The sequence below is a fragment of the Hirundo rustica genome, chromosome 3, assembly GCF_015227805.2.
Source record: "Hirundo rustica isolate bHirRus1 chromosome 3, bHirRus1.pri.v3, whole genome shotgun sequence".
NCBI lineage: Eukaryota > Metazoa > Chordata > Aves > Passeriformes > Hirundinidae > Hirundo > Hirundo rustica.
The window spans coordinates 44,711,993-44,729,439 of NC_053452.1; the positions used below are offsets into that span (position 1 = coordinate 44,711,993).

General features: G+C 41.6%; 1 protein-coding gene across 1 annotated transcript; it reads left to right on the forward strand.

Moving 5' to 3' along the window:
* Positions 1-929: 929 nt before the first annotated feature.
* Positions 930-14,453, forward strand: NTPCR (nucleoside-triphosphatase, cancer-related). The gene is made up of 5 exons (XM_040060924.2): positions 930-1,030; positions 3,486-3,648; positions 4,693-4,795; positions 7,420-7,629; positions 11,985-14,453. Exons 1-5 carry the CDS (start codon positions 997-999, stop codon positions 12,051-12,053), a joined length of 579 nt encoding a protein of 192 aa, XP_039916858.1. The 5' UTR covers positions 930-996; the 3' UTR covers positions 12,054-14,453.
* Positions 14,454-17,447: the final 2,994 nt, after the last annotated feature.

The window sequence follows — 17,447 nt, forward strand, 5'->3', positions numbered from 1 at the left end:
CATATGGCATTTTGGGATGCAGATGTCCACCAGCATCTTTGTTAAACTTGCCAGACCTTCTCAATTTACTTAGCTTTGTAACAATCCCCTGGTTGTACATTTGCTGTCTCCATCGAGGCATCAGACAAACTGTTCATCTTTTAATCTGCTGGTTTGCTACACCCTGGAGCACATTGCTTACTTGAAACAGGTAGAAAGCTCTAGGGAGAGTTTATTATTATATCTCTGCATTTGTGAGATCCCATCTGGAGGACTATGCACAGTTCTGGTGTCCCATAAGAAGAATATAGAACAGTTAGAGCAAGACCAGAAGAGGCCACAAAGTTGATAAAATGACTGGAGCACCTTCCTTACCAAGGCAGGCTGAAAAAGTTGTGTCTGTTCAGATTGGAGAAGGTTGTGTGGAGACCTACAGCAACCTTCCAGTACTTGAAGGGGGATACAGTGATGCCAGAGAGGGATTCTTCATCAGGAACGTAGTGATAGGACAAGGAGTAATGGGTACAAACTGAGAGAGGGAAAATTTCGGTTAGATATTAAAAAGAATTTTTTCACTGTGAGGATGGTGAGGCACTGGAACAGGTTGCCCAGGGTGGCCATGGATGCCCCAACCCTGGCAGTGTTCAAGGCCAGGCTGGATGAAGCTCTGTGCAACCTGGTCTAGGGGCAGGTGTCCTGCCCATGGCAGGGAGGCTTGGGACTGATCCTGTAAGGTCCATTCCCACACCCTAACATTCTGGATGAAGAAGTCGCTGGCCCTCAACTAGGAAATTAATTGCCTTTTTCTCCTCTTCCCTAACATTACATTACTTCCATCCTGCGGTAAACACTACGACAAAAGGCTCTGCCGGGCCCCGCCTCCGAGGAGGCCTCAGGCCGGGCAGGGCCCGTCGCGCCCGAAGCCCCGGGGGCACCGCCCTCCCGGGGCGGAGCGGGGCCGGGCCGGGGCGGAGCGCCGGGCCGGGGCGAGGGCGGAGCGCGGAGCGCGGCCCCGACATGTCCAAACACGTGTTTCTCACGGGACCCCCAGGTAATGGGGGCGGGAGGAGCCCGGGGAGCCGGGCAGGGGTGGAGGTGCGGCCGAGGAGATCCCCTGGGACACGGCTCGGCTCGGCCTGGCCTGGCCCGGCTCGGCCTGGCCCGGCTCGGCCTGGCGCGGCCCTCCACGGTGCCGGCGGGGCTGTGAGGAGCTTAGAGCCGGGGCAAGGCAGCTGCTGTCGGGCCCCGGGCTCCGAGAAAGCCCCGGGAGCGCCTCCAGCCGCAGCTGGGCCCGGCACTGCCCGAGGTTCCGCGGCTGCGGGCCCGGAGCTCCCTCCCTCCCCCGTGTCGAGGTCGGAGCTGTTGCACTAATTAGTTTGTTCTTAATGAAATGCCCCTTTACCTCTCCATCCAGTTCTCCAAGACGTGCACTTTTCCGGGCGCTGCTGCTTTGTACCTGGCTTCTGCCCTGGAGTTCAGTGTTGGGGAAAAAAAAAACCTCCTGGACAACTAATCCTGCTTCAATATAAACAGCAGCGATTAATAATTTTTGAGAGCTCATCTTTCCTGTAACTCAATTGTAGTGATTTAGCACTTCCAGCCTCAGAGACGTGCAGGTGTGGGTAATAACTGGTGTCCCGGATGGGCAGGCCTTGATTGAAGCGCTGGAGTAGTTTGTCATGGTAAGGGAGTCTGATTATTGTGGGGGCTGAGTGGGACATAGTATGAGGGTCACACTCTACGGTTGATAGAGTAACCAGTTATGATTGCAGAGCTTTCCTTTGTGGTGTGGGAGTAAAGCAGTGGGCCTAATTCTCCTTTTTGTGAACCCCTTGCAGATGCCTGTCTTGACTGGAATTAATTTAAAATGCTGCTGTTAGGCTGAGGTAGGAATACATTCCACCCACTTCACACTGGCTTTCTATCCACTTTAAGTAAAGGCAGCCTTTCAGGAGATGCAGAAGTTGGGGCTGCTTAGGTCTTGTCTCTCTTCATTTATCTGACATTGGATGTACTGTCTTGATTAGCTAAATGTCTAACTTTAAGCTTTCTTAAACTTAGTTTGAGTCACTCTGGCTTGTTTGGCAGTTTACAGAATGAATGTAAACAAATTAGGGATAGCAAATCCACTTAGCAAAATTAGTATAAATTAACTTACAAGAGACAAAATATGTTAGATACTGAGGGTGCCACATTTGTCATTTTTTTGTTGTTCAACTGCCAGGAAGCCCCCTTCTTCAAATTTGAAAAGTTTGCTTAAGCATTTGACTACATGCCTTTGAAGCCACAGAATATTTTGTCATTGGTATTGACTGTTAGGAAAGCAGTTCTAAATCTGCTTAAAGTCTAAATTAGAAATTTGGTGTGTGCATGTTGAAATGATTTCTGTTGGCATCTTTAGGCATCTCACATTTGGTCTGTGTTCCTCATCTCCAGGAATTTGAAGGTCTATTCACAGGATTATTTTCTATCGTCTGAATTTTTTAGAGCAGTTATTAAAAATGAAGTGATTTAGTGAAGCACTAAATTTTGTGAGAGGCAATAAAGGTGAGTTTAAAAGCAGGTCATTGAGGGATGTACTTATACAATGGCAAAGGAGAAAAACTGAAAGGATGTCTGGAACATGGCCAGTGTTCACATAGTGAAAGGTGCATCAGACCTGTGCAAGGAGCTATAAGGTGGCAGGAGCTTTAAGGACCTGTCTTAGGGTAAGAAAATGAATTATAGAGTCAGAAGCTAATTAATATAAAAAGGGACTTGAGGAGGTTTCAAGGAGTATCAGCTAGGAGGCCAGACCAGTCTTAATCCAGTCACGTCTTGAAAACATTAAAGTAGGTGAAGATTGCACAGCTCCTCTGGGCAACCTGATTCATGGCTTCATTGGCCTCACAATAAACAAGCTTTTCTCTGTATCTGGTCAAGAGTCTCTTGATTCAGTTATCAGAAGGAACATTTGTTTGTTGCTGGGATTTTGTAAGAACTTGGTGTCTCAAGGACATTGAGTGCTTCTGATTTCTAGGGCATCAGTGGAAGAGTGTCCTTTGTGCCAGTTAGGCATCTGGTAATAGCAGTCAGCTTTGACCTTTTGATCTAAAATGGGGGTGAACTTAGTTCTGATCTTAAAAGTAGTGAATATCAGTGGTAGAAAGGGAGATTCGTCAGTCAGTCTTCCAGCAAGCTTGGATATCAGTTTTGTATCAAGTATTACCTGCCTTATGGTAAGTTTTGTGGCCTGCTCATGCATCATCTAAGCTAACAAATTCATTGGTAGCCTGGGATATTTGTACCATTCTGTTGTGAAACTTTACAGTGTCAGTACAGGATGAACTTAAAAAGATGCTTCTGTTGTTTCCTACCATTTAGAAAAAGTAATTTGCAAGCTTCAAAAGTAATCAATGTTCTTGCTGAACTGAATCATTACTGTGTTACTGTGGCATTTAAAAAAATGGGCTTTTAGTGCAGAAGAACATTAATGCTGTGTGCTTTTTTCCCTTCTTTGTTTTTAGGGGTTGGAAAGACTACTTTGATCCAGAAAGTCAGTCAAGCTCTAAAATCCTCAGGTGTTCCCATTGATGGATTTTACACACAGGAAGTTAGAGAAGGTGGCAGGAGAACAGGATTTGACGTTGTCACTCTGTCTGGAAACCGAGGACCTTTATCTAGAGTCAGGTACTGAAGTTTTAATAACTGTAAGCAGCTTATTGTTTTATGCGTCTGCTCCAGTCCTTTGGCATGTTAAATGCTCCTCCAGAAGGTGATTTCCAGCACACGTGGCTTTCATGGTCAAGTTCTTTGCTTAGTTTTTGTGTCCTGGCTGATGGCTATATTGTATATATGTAGGCAGTGTCTGTTGTGCAGTGAAATATTGAAAATGTGCTGGGCAGGGGTGTTCTCCCTTACTGGCTATTTTACGCCAGATAGAGGAAGTGCTGCTGGGCCTTTTACTGTGAGGCCAACTCCCTTTGGGATACGGTTAAGTAGCTTGTTGTGGGCAGGGAGGGAGGAAAATTTTTGTGTCTCCACTAGCTGATTTATGGAGACACAAGTGGAAAATGAAAAGAACATTTGACTGGTCCACAAAAGTTGCCTGTGAATTTTAAGGAAAAAAGGGTTTCAGAGCCCCAGAGGGGGGACTCTGAAGTGCAGGGTGCCTCACAGTCTATCCTGAATCACTAGACCTAGATTTTCATACTTAGTGCTAAACTTAGTCTATGTCCAGTGTGACCTTAGCACCTCATTCATACAGAGTTGATGTGAAGATAATTTACACTCTGCTAATAACAGAGGTGCACGTAGCACAGTGTGGTACAGCACATGCAAAGTGAGTGTTTTTCCAAGATTAAAGGTTTTGCAGCCCGTACTGAGATGATACTGCTGTGGTGCTGTCTGTAGTGTCATAATACAAAATTCAAAGATCTGAACTGCAGGCATGAGTTTTGATTTCAGTGTAAATATACCTGCTGATTTTTAAATGCCATTGTCCTTCTGTTGAAATTTGAGCTTGAATAGTTGGGAAGGATGCATATGTTATATTTATTATCTGACAGCAAGCTATCTGCAGTGTGACTTACTGCATGGTCTAGAATTTCTTTCCCTTCCTTTTTAAGAAGAATAAAGGGGATTTGATTTATTTGGATAACTTCTTATAAATTCTCTTGAAATGACTGCAGTGAATTCTCAGTACTTCGAAGGAATTGTGTATCTCTTTTTCAGTCCCAGTTCCGATTCTTCTGCTTCAAGACGTGAATACCGGGTTGGTCAATACGTTGTAGATCTTGTTTCATTTGAGCAGTTGGTTCTACCTATGCTGAGAAATGTGAGTATTCTATGAAAGCTGCTGATAAATGTATGCTTTGTGGTAGTCACTGTTATTGGAAGGCCCTTCCACACAGCTTGTTCTAAATACTAATTAATGCCCTGTTTCTTGGGTGTTGCTAGTTCTGATTGACTTCAGGGTCAGGAAGCTGGAGGGGCAAATCTGTCATTAGTGGTGTTAAAGAGATTGCAGTCCTGTGAGCAGGACCTCCTTGACCTGAAGAGGCAGTGGGTAGGAAGTTTCTTCTTATGTCATTGTCTCATACTGGAAAGCAAACAGGATGCACAAGTGGCTTACCACAGAGAACTGGATGGAGTCAGTGGGTCTAAGAAAAAGGCTTTTGCTGCTGCTCTTTACAGACTTTTTTCCCCCTCTTCCAATGAATCCCGTCCTCTTAACAGTAGAAGCATTTGTTTCCTGAATTCAATGAGTATTTTTGATTACTGTTGTATAAATACCTGCAGACTGATAATACCAGCCTGATTATTTGGGATTTAGCCTGCTGCTCAAGGAGTACTCTGGCTGTGACAAGACATCCCACACAATCTTTTTCCTATCCTTTTGCTAATATTCTGTTGCTGCTTTTTTTCTTCTCCGTCCTCTCTCTCACTCCAACCTTTCCCCTCCCCAAAATTAAACAAGAACAGATTTGATTTTGGCAATAACATGGTACAAACAGTGTGCAGCAGCTGCTGAACTGTACTACTAAAAAAATCCTGTTGTGATTTTTCTACACTGCCAAAGCTCAAGGGGACAAGGAAGAAGGGATTTTTTTGGTGAACTTAAAACGAAAATCCCAAAGGGGTGCAAGGGGCAAAAATGAGATCGAGGATCTGGTTCTTGTTTTTGTCAAAGAACATTGAAGTCTGAGAGTAGGAAAGCAAGGATGTTGGGGCAAGGGAGAAGGGAAATAATAAAAAGATGGGACAGCTTTTATATGTTAAATTTCACTGTAACCATATTTATGATGTTTATTAAAAAATTCTTCATTAGGCCAGTGCCGTACTTGGAATCCTTTTACTACTGAAATCCAGGAGAGATCTTCCTAGATAAGTGTTAGCTGTGTTAGCAATGTTTTCCATTACTTGTATAGCTTTCTGCAAGTTCAAGAAGGTGAAGAGAAGAACTGGGGCCAGCAGAGTCGTACAGTGCATGTGCCCATCTCATAGAAAGTGCTGTTTATCAGTTTTGTGGGAATGTGGTCACACATGAAGATGGCCCAAAATGGAAGAGGAGAGTGAGAAAAATGAGAGACAAATGAAGACTGAGGGCAGGAGAGTCATAGGTATGTTCTGGTTTGATGAGAGAGAGGCACAGAATAGGCACGTGCCCATTTAGACTTGGGGACAGATTCAACTCTTAAGGCTTTGTTCACTTCAGTGAGAATGGGATAGATTCTGCAGTGGAAGATCTCTGTGGTTCTTCAAGCTTTATCAGGAAGTTTTTTCAAAGGTTTTTCAGGTTTTTTTCAAAGCAAAATACTCTTTTCCTCAATATGTGACCGAGTGACTAGTATTGGCTTTTTGGCTCACTGATCTATGAAAGGATCTTTAGATAAAACAGTTACTCGGTAGGGACTTAGCTTGAAAGGATTTAGGATGCATGTTATACAGTTCCTTCACTTTCCCAGAAGCAAATACTTTCCCTTCACAAGGGGTGATGTTCTGATATTTTTCCTTTTTTTTAGTGTCTATATAATATGGCTTATATTGTTACATATTTATGGATTTATAATGGTTTTGTAGCTGATTTTCTCCTCACTTCTATAAATAATGGAGTACAGTTCTCAATCCCTTTTACCAAAATAGGTTGGGCAGTGCAGTTGAAGAGTTCCTCTGCTTTGCGAGCTGCCTTTTACTCTGTAGCAATCACCTTTGTTTTCTCCTGGACTTCCCTGATGCTCCAGCCGCCTGCATCACGGCACCGTTTGCCACAGTATTCACTCCATGAAAAAAACCAGACAAGCCTCAAATGTGGTTAACTGTGTCTCTCCTACTATTCAGTGGCTAGCACTATAGAATAAGGTATATCTCAATATGTGTATGTTCTAATGTGAGAGAGGCTTGCTTGTTATCCAGACAGCTTTGAAGACAGCCAGTAGCTCTGAATGAAATGCTCCATCATCCCAACTACAAGTGGAGAAACTTCCAAATCTAGATTTAGTGGAAGTCTTCCCTTTTTTAGATACCTGTTCTGTGTGACTGCTGATCACATAATTAAATGTAATCACTAAATGCATAATTTAGAGGGAAGAGAAAAGTTTTTAAAGATTGCTGACCCTCAGACTGATTGAGAACTGCTCCTAGGCAGAATGCAGTCAAGTAGCTCATTATGGGTCCATTGTGAGAATTCTGCTTTAAAGGAAATAAGATATGGACATTTCCTATTGTAGTTGGTATTTATATTGTATGTTTATTTCCATCATTCCAAAAATCTGTCCTAAAAAAGAAACTAGAGATTTATAAGTCTGTCATTTACCAGCAGTAGCTTTGACTTCTCACTTTCCTCAGTATTACAGTTGAGTTTGTTTCTTTTGGAGGTATTTCTTTTATCAGCATAGAAATGACTTCTGTTGTTTGTTCTAAGTTTTGCTGTTTATGGTCTCTTGATGCACTTTTCCACAGGTAAATCATGGTGGTGACACAGAGAAAAGAATTTGTGTCATAGATGAGATTGGTAAAATGGAACTCTTCAGCCAGGCTTTTATTCAAGCTGTTCGTCAAACGCTGGCTGGCTCGGGGACTGTGGTGCTTGGAACTATTCCAATACCTAAGGGAAAGCCACTGGATCTTGTTGAAGAAATAAGAAGTAGGAAAGATGTTAAAGTGTTCAATGTGAGTAATATTTAATATGCTTAAAGAGCCTTCTGTTCTAGGTTACTGGTTTATATTTGGCTCTGTTTAAAAACTGTTACTGCCAATTGATAGCTGTGGGTAGCTTGCATGAAATAAGTTTTTTACTTTCCATTTTATTATTAATGGGCAGGTGTTCACCTTATTTAAAAAAAAAAAAACATTTGGCACTTACTGTAACAGTCTCACACAGCTGGCTTTGCTTCTGAGGGGCTGCAGAAGTAATGCTATAGTTGTTTTAAAAGGTTTCCTTGCTGTAGTATTATTGCTGTATAGGTATTCAATATTCCTAAGAGTTAAATCTTTTAAAGTATAGTCACATTTTTAAGCTTTTTTGTTTTTTTTCCAGACTGGCTTGCAGAAATATTACCAGCAGTCATATTCAAGGAAAAAATAAAAGTAAAAAAGGCAGCAGTGGAGTTTGCAGGAGTGATTTATAGAAGAAGGACAGTTGTAAATGGAGTGTACTTTCCCTGGAGTCAGTGAACCAATTTTGGAATTCATTATGTTACTTTTACAGACATAATTTTCAGAATATTAGGGCCTCAGAGTACAATTCTGATCAGTCACAGGGTGGTTCTCAAAAACAGCACAGCAAAACATAGCCTGTTCCTAGGAGTGGATGTGTGAGGTTTCTTTAACATCAGTAAGTGTCCTCGATACTTCACAAAAACAAAGGCACCTCTCACTCCTTTGATTTATGTTGTTTCCTAGTCAAAGCTGGCTTAAAAACCTGCACTGCTCAAAGTTCCTCAGCTTTGCTTTAATTGAGGGTCCCATCATCATCTTCAATTTCTGTTTTTATATTAAATGCTGATTTAATTAAATGCTAAAGCGACTGTAGGAACAAAGATGAGAGATTATTTTTTTCCTTGCATAAGCATTCAACTCCCTTCATTCCTTTCAGAGATAAACCTGCAGGTTTTTCCACTACCAAGTTGATGTGTGGTTGTAGTCAGGCTGTTGTACAGAAATGCACCTAAATATGAATTTTGTATGAGTTGCTTTACAGGGGTAGGGCTCGGGAAGAGGGCATGGAGAAGCCTTACTGAAAGTACCAGTCGTTCAGTGCTCAGGCTGCAGTCATGGCAGGACAGTGGTGCACACATTTGGTCCTCTCGTGAGAGGAAGCGGAGCTAGAAGACAGCATTTGGCTTTTCAAGGAAGCTTTTGAGGCTTCTAGTGTCTCTTTTTATCAGGTGATATTCAGAGGGCATGGGCCACTCAGCCCTGGATTTTCAGCTCTATCAGTCTGCTGATAAATCTTTCTCTCAAATACTGACTCCTGCCAGCAAAAGTCTTTCTTAAGTTTCAATGGAGCAGTGTTTTCTGTAGCTAAAAGATCTTTACTAAAACAATGACCCATCCTGTTCACACTGCTGAGATTAGGACATGCAGGTTTCTTTCATTAAGTAGAGATCTGTGGTGAATCCATTAACCAAAAGTATGGATGTGAAATGTGTGACAGACTGCAGGTGTCATTCCCAGGTGTCACAGACCTGCTAAGCTGAAGTCTTGTGCAGGAGAGCATCTGTCTCTCTTGCTCCAGTGTCCCTGTACATGCTCTTTCCCAGCTGGTTAAAGTGTGTGCATGAGCCGGAGCAGAACCTGCCAGTGGGGAGTCAGAGGTGTTAGCAGCTGAAGTGGATACTGAGTCACCAGCTGTGTTCTTCAGGGGCTGTGGCATGGGGAGCCCTGGAGTGCTCAAAGAGCTCACAGTCAGTAATTTCTTACTAACTTGGATAGTGCTTGGAAGTGTACAGAAGTAGGTGGCTACATTCCAAAAGCATCCTGCTTTCTTTGTCATTTAATAAGGAGTTAGGCTGCATTCAAATAGCTCATTTCAGTTTTTTTGTCCTGCTCCTAGTGTCACAAGGACAGTTCTGGTGAGAGAACAGCTGTTTGGCATTTTGCAGTCCCTTCTGTCTTGAAAGCATATTTTGTTGGTGTCAGTGGGCCCAGATGCCCTAAAAGCAATTCAGCATTTGTTCCCAAATGTTTAATTTATTACGTTTAGGGCAGTTAACGATAGGACCTCTGATATTTAACACATTTGTTTCTGTTGTTGTCCAGTTCCATTCTGCTGTGAGCTCGACTTTCCGCTAAAACTACAGAGGCTCTTGTTGCACTGCCTGTGTCTGTAGTTTTGCAGACGTGGTGGCATGAATAGGATCAGGTTATCCTTAGCAGCTGGCAGATACTAATTTTCTCCTATTTTCCCATCTATTAATTTTGCTTGCATGAAACCCATTAGTGAAGTATGGTTGCATATGCCTATTAAGAAAGAAAATAGTTAAATGGATAGGGAGAAAAATAGGTTCCATTTGAACAGAACGTACACGAGTGGTCTCCTTGATGGTATTTTTAGCAGTTAGAGGAAGAAAGCTTTTGTCCTCTATAGTTGCCTGCTTGGAATCTAGGTGGTAATTTCCTCCAAATTACATAAATGCTTAATATAAGCAGCATCTACAGCTATTTTCAACTCCTTTCTGAAAACATACCCATCTGTTTGTACATTCAGTACAGATACTGGGAGATTTGTTCTCTCTGGGAAAGCTGCCTGCACAGAATGTCTCCAGATCTAAAGAGGAGACTTATATCTATCAAACAGCCTTTGTAAAACAGTTGTGAAAATTTCCTAGCACTTGGCACTTTCTGCTGCTCTCACTGGACTTCTGGCATATAGGTATGGAAAAAAGATAGATAAAATGTAGTATTGTTTTTGCTGGCTGTGAGAGAGTGGGAAGAGCTATTAAATGTGCAGAAGGTCCTTTGAAAGTCAGGATATCAGTACACGTGTTGTGAGATTTAGAGTTGGCTCATCTGTGCTGTGTATTGTTTACCTCGGGCTCCCAGTAGCCCTGCTGAAGAGCATTCTTTGTTGTCTTGCTCGCTTTGTTTTTGTGGGGTTTTCTGTTTATCTTATAAAGCTTGGACCGATTCTCAATAAAAGCGGTGACATTTTCAGGCAGATCTTCCTTTTCATTACGCTACCCCCTCTTTTTTTTTTTTTTTTTTTTTCATCAGTGTCACTTTTTCATTAGCCCCATGTTAATCTGTTGTCTTGAACTCAGTGGTAGGTGAGACCACTGTCTAGGTTTTATAGTTTTGGCTTACAGCACTTGGATAGGATATGTGTGACTATAAATAGTGGTAGGCTCCTAGGGCCAAATTCCTCAGGTAGAACTGTCACCTATTTAACAACAACAATAATAATAGTAATATTTTCTCTTGTTCATTACTGGCTGTAGTATTGGAAGTGATACAAACTCTTGTGCTCACATCCTAAATGCAGATATAGGGAGTGCAGTGGAACCTTGCTGGTAGAGAGTTTTATGCTGAGCGTGATGTTGTGTACCTTTCCTTGTCAAACAGCTCTTCTACAACTTTGTGTGAATGCCCTTACTTATTTTTTCAGCTCATGTGCCTTTTTCTGATTTCTTCCTGCCTTCTCTGCAGGGATCTGAACAGTGAGAAAAATTTCTTAGACTTTTTAAAATTAAGCTTTTGCTGATGCTTCACAGTTGCTTGTTACCCTTTTACAACCCCAGTCATCTCCCCAGGTTTTGTTTGAGTGAGTAATGCATGGCACTGTGGGTCACAGGGCTCTGGATCAGGACCCAGTCTGTCAAGAAGGGATGATTTACACACACAGAGCCCCCTGCTCGGTGCCCCTGGGAGCTGAGCTGACTAGCAAGCACTGGCACTTGCTTGGCAGTTTGCAGTCATCTCTATTCACATACGCTGGACTTAAGGCCCAGCATTCCCATGGACTGGTCAGCCAAAGGCATATCTCAGTGTGCTACAGAACACCCCAGCTTTTTCAAATAGTCTTATTTCTTTTCCAAGGTGTTTTTCTCCTGTAGCAATAAGGTTTCTCAGAGTACAGAAGAGTACAGAGTTACACTGCTTAAGCCTTTTTAAATTTTTTTTTCTTTGCAGATGTTTTTGACTAGGTCTGTCATCTTAATAAATACAACCCTTTCAAGTAATGAAGGCATAAGAACTCCACTTTATATTAGGAATATTAAATTTGGTAGTTGAAAAGACAAAAGTACATGCTGGATCTTTGAGTGATTCTTGTTAGTTACCCAAGGCCTGAATAATACTGCAAAATACTACGGTTAATTAAATCAGAAGATCACTAAATATTCAATTGTGGCTTTTGTGGGTTTAGCATACTGTGTTCTCAGTAGCAGAAGGCAGGTGTTTGACACTCAGCATTCCTGCACTGAAAAAGAAATGCATTGGAATTTCTGCTTTGATTGTTTTTGAAGTAAACACTGGTATAGAAGCTATTCATGAAGTTACATCAGGTTTAATTTTTCTTTTTCTAGGTTAGTAAGGAAAACAGAAACAGCATTTTGCAAGACATCTTGGCAGCTGTGGAATCCTGCAGAAAATGAAGACCTTTTCTGTCTGTGAACACTAAAGCTTTCATTTCAACAAAACATTACAACATTTCATGGATGGTTTAGAGTCTGTCCTTCCTGCTTTAGCCCCCTGAAGCCTTCAGGGTAAGCAGGGTAAAGCTGGTAATAATCTAAAAAGGCATAGCAGGATTGTAATTTATTCGGTTCACTGAATTAAAAGAAATTGAACAGATGTGTAGCTAACATCCAATTCTAATCTGGGTGTTTGGAAGTTAGGTGGTCAGCTCTGATCCGAGTTACCTCATGTGAAAACAATTAACTGTAAAATCTGTTTGAGATCTTAGTCCTTCTGAGTGTGTCTGCCTACAGATCAATCCAACATGTGCAACATAGCCCTGGTGCAACAGAACAGAACCCTGTCCAAAATGTGTATGAGTCCTGCCTGGTGTATGTAGGAGTCTGTAGCTGTTGGTGACCCAGCTTAGGTGTGTTCAGGTGTGTTTTAGCATGGGTGCTGACAAATCAGCAGGCAGAGGGAATAAGCAGATGTGCTCTCTCCTCCTACCCCCAGGCACTCCTGCCTGCAGTTGCAGTATAAGGGTTATCTAGAGTTTCAAGGAAACTTCCTGTAGTCATGAGTGACATTCGCAGAATTCCATTTTGGGAGGAAAAATAGCCAAATCTACCCTCTCATACAAGGCCCAGAAACTAATTGATAAGAGGACTGCATTTTGAATTAATTTTCAGTTTTCTGCTGGCAATCCTTTCCCACACCCCCTTACAAATGATATATATAAAGATATTGAAGTCCATAAAGTTCATCAAATCTTGTGGTTTTCATGCTGAGTTTAAGTCATGATTGACTTAATACTGCATTTGTCTATATTAATTTTACAATCTGCTGTGTTTATTGATACTTATGTTTGTTTGGGGTTTTTTCCTTACTCAGTTCTTTACATGCTTAATGATGGAATGAGAAGTGTTTGAGAGTATTAGACAATGTGTTTCCCTGTGAGGAGTGCAAATGTGTTCAGCAGAAGTGCTGCCAGTTAATCAGTTTTGCATGTTGTGAAACAGAATTCCCTCCCAGGTGCACACTGTTCATTGTAAAATTTATGGTCATATCTGGCTGAAGAAAGTTGTTAGAAATTCAGTTGTTTCTTAACTCTTTTCCTGTTCTGTTCAATGACTGTTAAAATGAACAGACTATTTAAAGGCATCTTCAAGTATCATTTTATTGATTGATTTCTGTAAAACTGACACCCAGAGCTGTATAGGGCTGGATGGGGACAGGTATTTTTACACACACCCTGCAAACACCTCCAGGGAGCATGGAGGGAATGTCCCTTTTCTCTCCTGGATGCAGAACAAGGGTGTGGTACAAGCATTGCATCTCCACAGGTGGAAGGAGGTGCATGCCTTGTTAAAGGATGCCACGGGCTCTTTCCCTCACTATCTTGCTAGAGCTACCCAAATCCATTTGGATAGTAGTACTGTCTTCATCATATTTGGGGAAAACTCCTCTTGGGATCTCCACTTGACAATGTACAGCTTCTGGTTGCTTTTTGCACAATAAAGTTGTGCCCTAAAGACACACTAATCCAGATTACTTAATTGCTTCAGGCATTCTGCTCAGACAAAACACCTTTTTTGATGGGGAGGACTTGGGACCAAAGTAAACTTTGTCAGGGCTGTATGCCATAGGTTTTTGAACAGAAAACCGGCACCTAAGTGTTGGATGCCCTCCCGTTTCAATGTTAAGTCTCTTAATCTGTAAATTATGCTGCAAAAGAATAGTTCTTTCAATGATTAAAGAGTTACCCAAAATCTAGCACAGTTTTAGTGGGAGTGCTGTTGAGTCTTAAATGAGGACTGACCTTTAAAGCTAAGTGAAAAATGGAGAGATCTGACACTTCTCTGGTAGGTAGAGGTCAAAGAGAGGAGTTCTATTAGGAGTCAGTCTTCTGAATTCTGGTTCAGCCAGTATTGCTTAGACATCACTTAAAGTGGTGTTTATTCCCCATAAAAGTAGATGGATTGCCCTGCATGTAGTGCCATGATGCCTACTGTAGTCCCATCATTTAGTAGAGTGTGGGGGGAAAAAAAACCCAAATAATTACAACAAGTTTGGGGAACTTTTGATCAGTGCTTATAGTACTTTTAATCCATTGTCTCATGGTTCAAGGAAGAACTTTTGTACTGAGGCTAGATAGTCAGCAGAAAATGCAGGTGGATTTTTTTCCTCTCTGGAACTGTGAGTGAAATATCAGCCCTTTTAAACTAATGCATATTTTTGCTACTGACATCAGTGTCTTTTGTTTTCTGCTACCTATCTCAAGATTGGTGAGTTCATTAATTTGTTGTTCTTTTTTTAAGCCTGCTTCCTCTCTGAGCTAGTGTGTTTTTCAAGAGAAATAAAGAGAAGTTCTGTGATTTGTGTTCAGCAAGAGAACGTAGATGACCTTAACAGTCATGTCTGGCCTTTAAATCTCAGAGGGTCCTGAAGATACTATTTGCCTGTTTCTATATACATCGAGTGAGTGAGAAAGTTGTATTTCCAACTGCATGTAAGTTTTTATGACAACCTGTGTTTACTTTAAAGGTAAAAATTTATTGTCTGGTCTTGCACTAGTAAAATACTTGGAAAGCATTGCGAGCATTGTAACAGCAAATGGAGCTTTCAAAATTCCCCTGATGGGCCAATTTTATTAATAGCACACATTTGGTGAAAAGCACCTCTGATGTACCAGCTAGATTCAAGATGACAACTTTAGTGCACCTGCAGGTTTTAATTGGTGCAAAGAAGGGGAGAATGCGGGGTACCAATTATTGTCTGGAAGCCTGAGAATCAAATGCATTTTTTGGCCACAAGTTTTGTAATTCCAGCATAAAATTGCACACAGCATGGAATAAACGGGGTCTGCATTATTTGTCACGCATTAGGCAAATTTTGACTTGTAAAACTGAGTGAGAGAGGTGAATCTTTTGCTACTGGACCTACTGCAAAGTTAATTATAAGTAATACGTCTGTGTTGCAGATTTAAGGATGTACAAAATCTAGTGAAACATGGTAATTAAATACCAGCTCCTAATCCAGGGAGTAATCTAAATATGGCAATAATGGGGTATTTAAAAAAAATGCATTGTAGAGAAGATGATTATCACATGCTGGAGAATCTCATTGGTAATTCTAATCTTCTATAATGAGCTGCACAAAATTCAGCTAATCTTTAACTTAAATTTTCCAGTAAGAGAAGAGCCATCAGTGGGCTAGAGACAAATGCAGATGACACTTCTTGCCTTATTCTAATAAGCAGTTTTTATAAAAAGCTGTGAATGACATCACAGGGACTCCTTAGAACTTAATAGTGTCAGAATACCATTCATAGATATTAAGAGTATGTAGTCATCATGTCGAGGAAAAAAGATCCACACTGATAAGTCCTTTTCATTGAGATTTGTCTTCACTGAAGTGAGTACCAAGAATTTCTGCCTGTGGGAATGAGGTGAGTCTTTGCAACAAGAACTTCAGTTCCTCACAGAGAGGTTGCGTGACACTACAAAACGGAGGGAACAGCCAGCACCTCTAGTTTTTATTTTTGGATGGACAGGAATGAACTTTGCAGACTACGTCTATCACTGGTTCCTACTTGCTTGTTGTGGTGGGAAACAGCTGGGCTGAAGGCCAGAATGGGGCTTGCCAATGTTCCTGGTGGATGTGAGCAATTCAGCAGCCTGTGCTTGGCTTTAGTAAAAAGTCACTGAAAGTCTTTTTGCCAGATCATCAGGCTGGTTCACCATTACGAGTGTAGCAACTGGCTCTTACTACATGATGTAAACAGCCTATTTGGGAAAAGAAATTTTAGCAAAACAAAATGCGAGGGTGGTAAGTATCCCATGCTCAGTGCAAAGGCTGAAGTAGTGTGTTTGTGCTTGTTTTACCATATACTCATTATCCTCCCTCCTGTAACCTACTGTATTGTTCTCTCTGGTTGCTGAGACAGGGATAAAATGACTCCTAGTGTTTCTTTTCAGCAGTGGTGGTGTTATCTGAGGTTAAGCTGGGGGGAGGCAGAAAAGGCCTCCATCTCTTCATCCCTTCTGACTTTTCTATGAAAGAGCTGCATGTACAAATGGTCTTGATTGAGCACTTGATTTCCTCAAAGGATGCATTCAGCTTGCTAACAAGATGGGAACATCACTATTTTCATGTTGTAGATGTAGAAACAAAAACATTCAGGATTGGCTGAATGAGGTAAGTGTCCTCCACAGCTCTGGAAAAATCAAGCATAATACCTGATGGAAAAACCCTGATGGAACTCTTGATAAAAGGTCCTTACATGGTGATGGTGGCATCCTTCCTGCATCACAGCTGTAGCAAGAGATCAGACTCGTAGGCAACTGTTAAGCCTGAGCCACTTTAGGGCCAAGTTTTAACAGCGTTTGGCATTGTGAAACCCATCAGTGGGGTCACAGATGACACAAAAGCAATGAAAACACATTTGCTGTTCATTTAAAGGCCAAAACCTGCCCCAAAAGTCATAGTTCCATCTTGCAACTCTGAGGCACCTCATGTGTGAGGTTAAGTATCAAGCTATTTTTCAGGAATAAAGGTATGAGTCAAAGCATTCGTGTATGTAGGCACTGGTGCTGAGGACTCAGGGGCCTTTTGGTGTTATGTAGAACTGTTTGGAGCAGCTTATTGTTCAAATTCGGTTTTGTGTAAAGGTTAGGTTCCTATTTATTAGCTTAATGCTAATCAGAGCCCTAAATGCACTTTCTGTCACAAGCAGCGTTAACAGCGTATCTCTACCTCATGCAAAAATGGGGGAAGTGTAAGAAGTATTTAATTGATACAACCTCACTCCTAGTTGCAGGTTTCATTTCTAATCATTGTCAGATTATTTTGTAGGATTGGCTCATATTTAAAACTGCTGCATATAGCAGTGGTCTCATTACTATAACAGCAGACTATCTCAAAAAATACGGAGAAATGTAACAGGGGAGAGATTGTGCTTGTTTTGATTCTTTTTTTTTCCTATGTTACACTTGTTAGTGGTCACTCTTAGGTTTTTTTCAATCCACTGTGCTACAATAGCAACTTTAAGGGAAAATACAAACTGTGTAAGGCATGGCTACAAAAAAGGAACTGATTTTTGAATCTTACCTTTACTCCTGTTTTGTCGTGCTTGCTCGCTGTGACCACACAAAGGCATTAGAACCTGCTGTTTCTGGAAGCCATCTTGTGCAGCAGGCATCTGGACTTCATGGCACAACTGCTCTCCCCAAGGAGTTATGTTCCAGGGGACAGTGACTTGGACTAAGGAACTGTGAGGCAGCTGCATTATTTTAGGATGCAGTACTAGAGGCACTGGAGATGGTGGAGTCTTGCAGAAAATGTGGCACTGGAGGAAGGTGCTGTCACTG

Excerpts from the sequence above, each read along its gene's own strand:
- NTPCR (XM_040060924.2), top strand. The coding sequence starts at position 997 with ATGTCCAAACACGTGTTTCTCACGGGACCCCCAG. Across the intron at positions 4,796-7,419 it reads TTCTACCTATGCTGAGAAAT|GTAAATCATGGTGGTGACAC; the intron begins GTGAGTATTCTA and ends ACTTTTCCACAG. Across the intron at positions 7,630-11,984 it reads AAGATGTTAAAGTGTTCAAT|GTTAGTAAGGAAAACAGAAA; the intron begins GTGAGTAATATT and ends TTCTTTTTCTAG.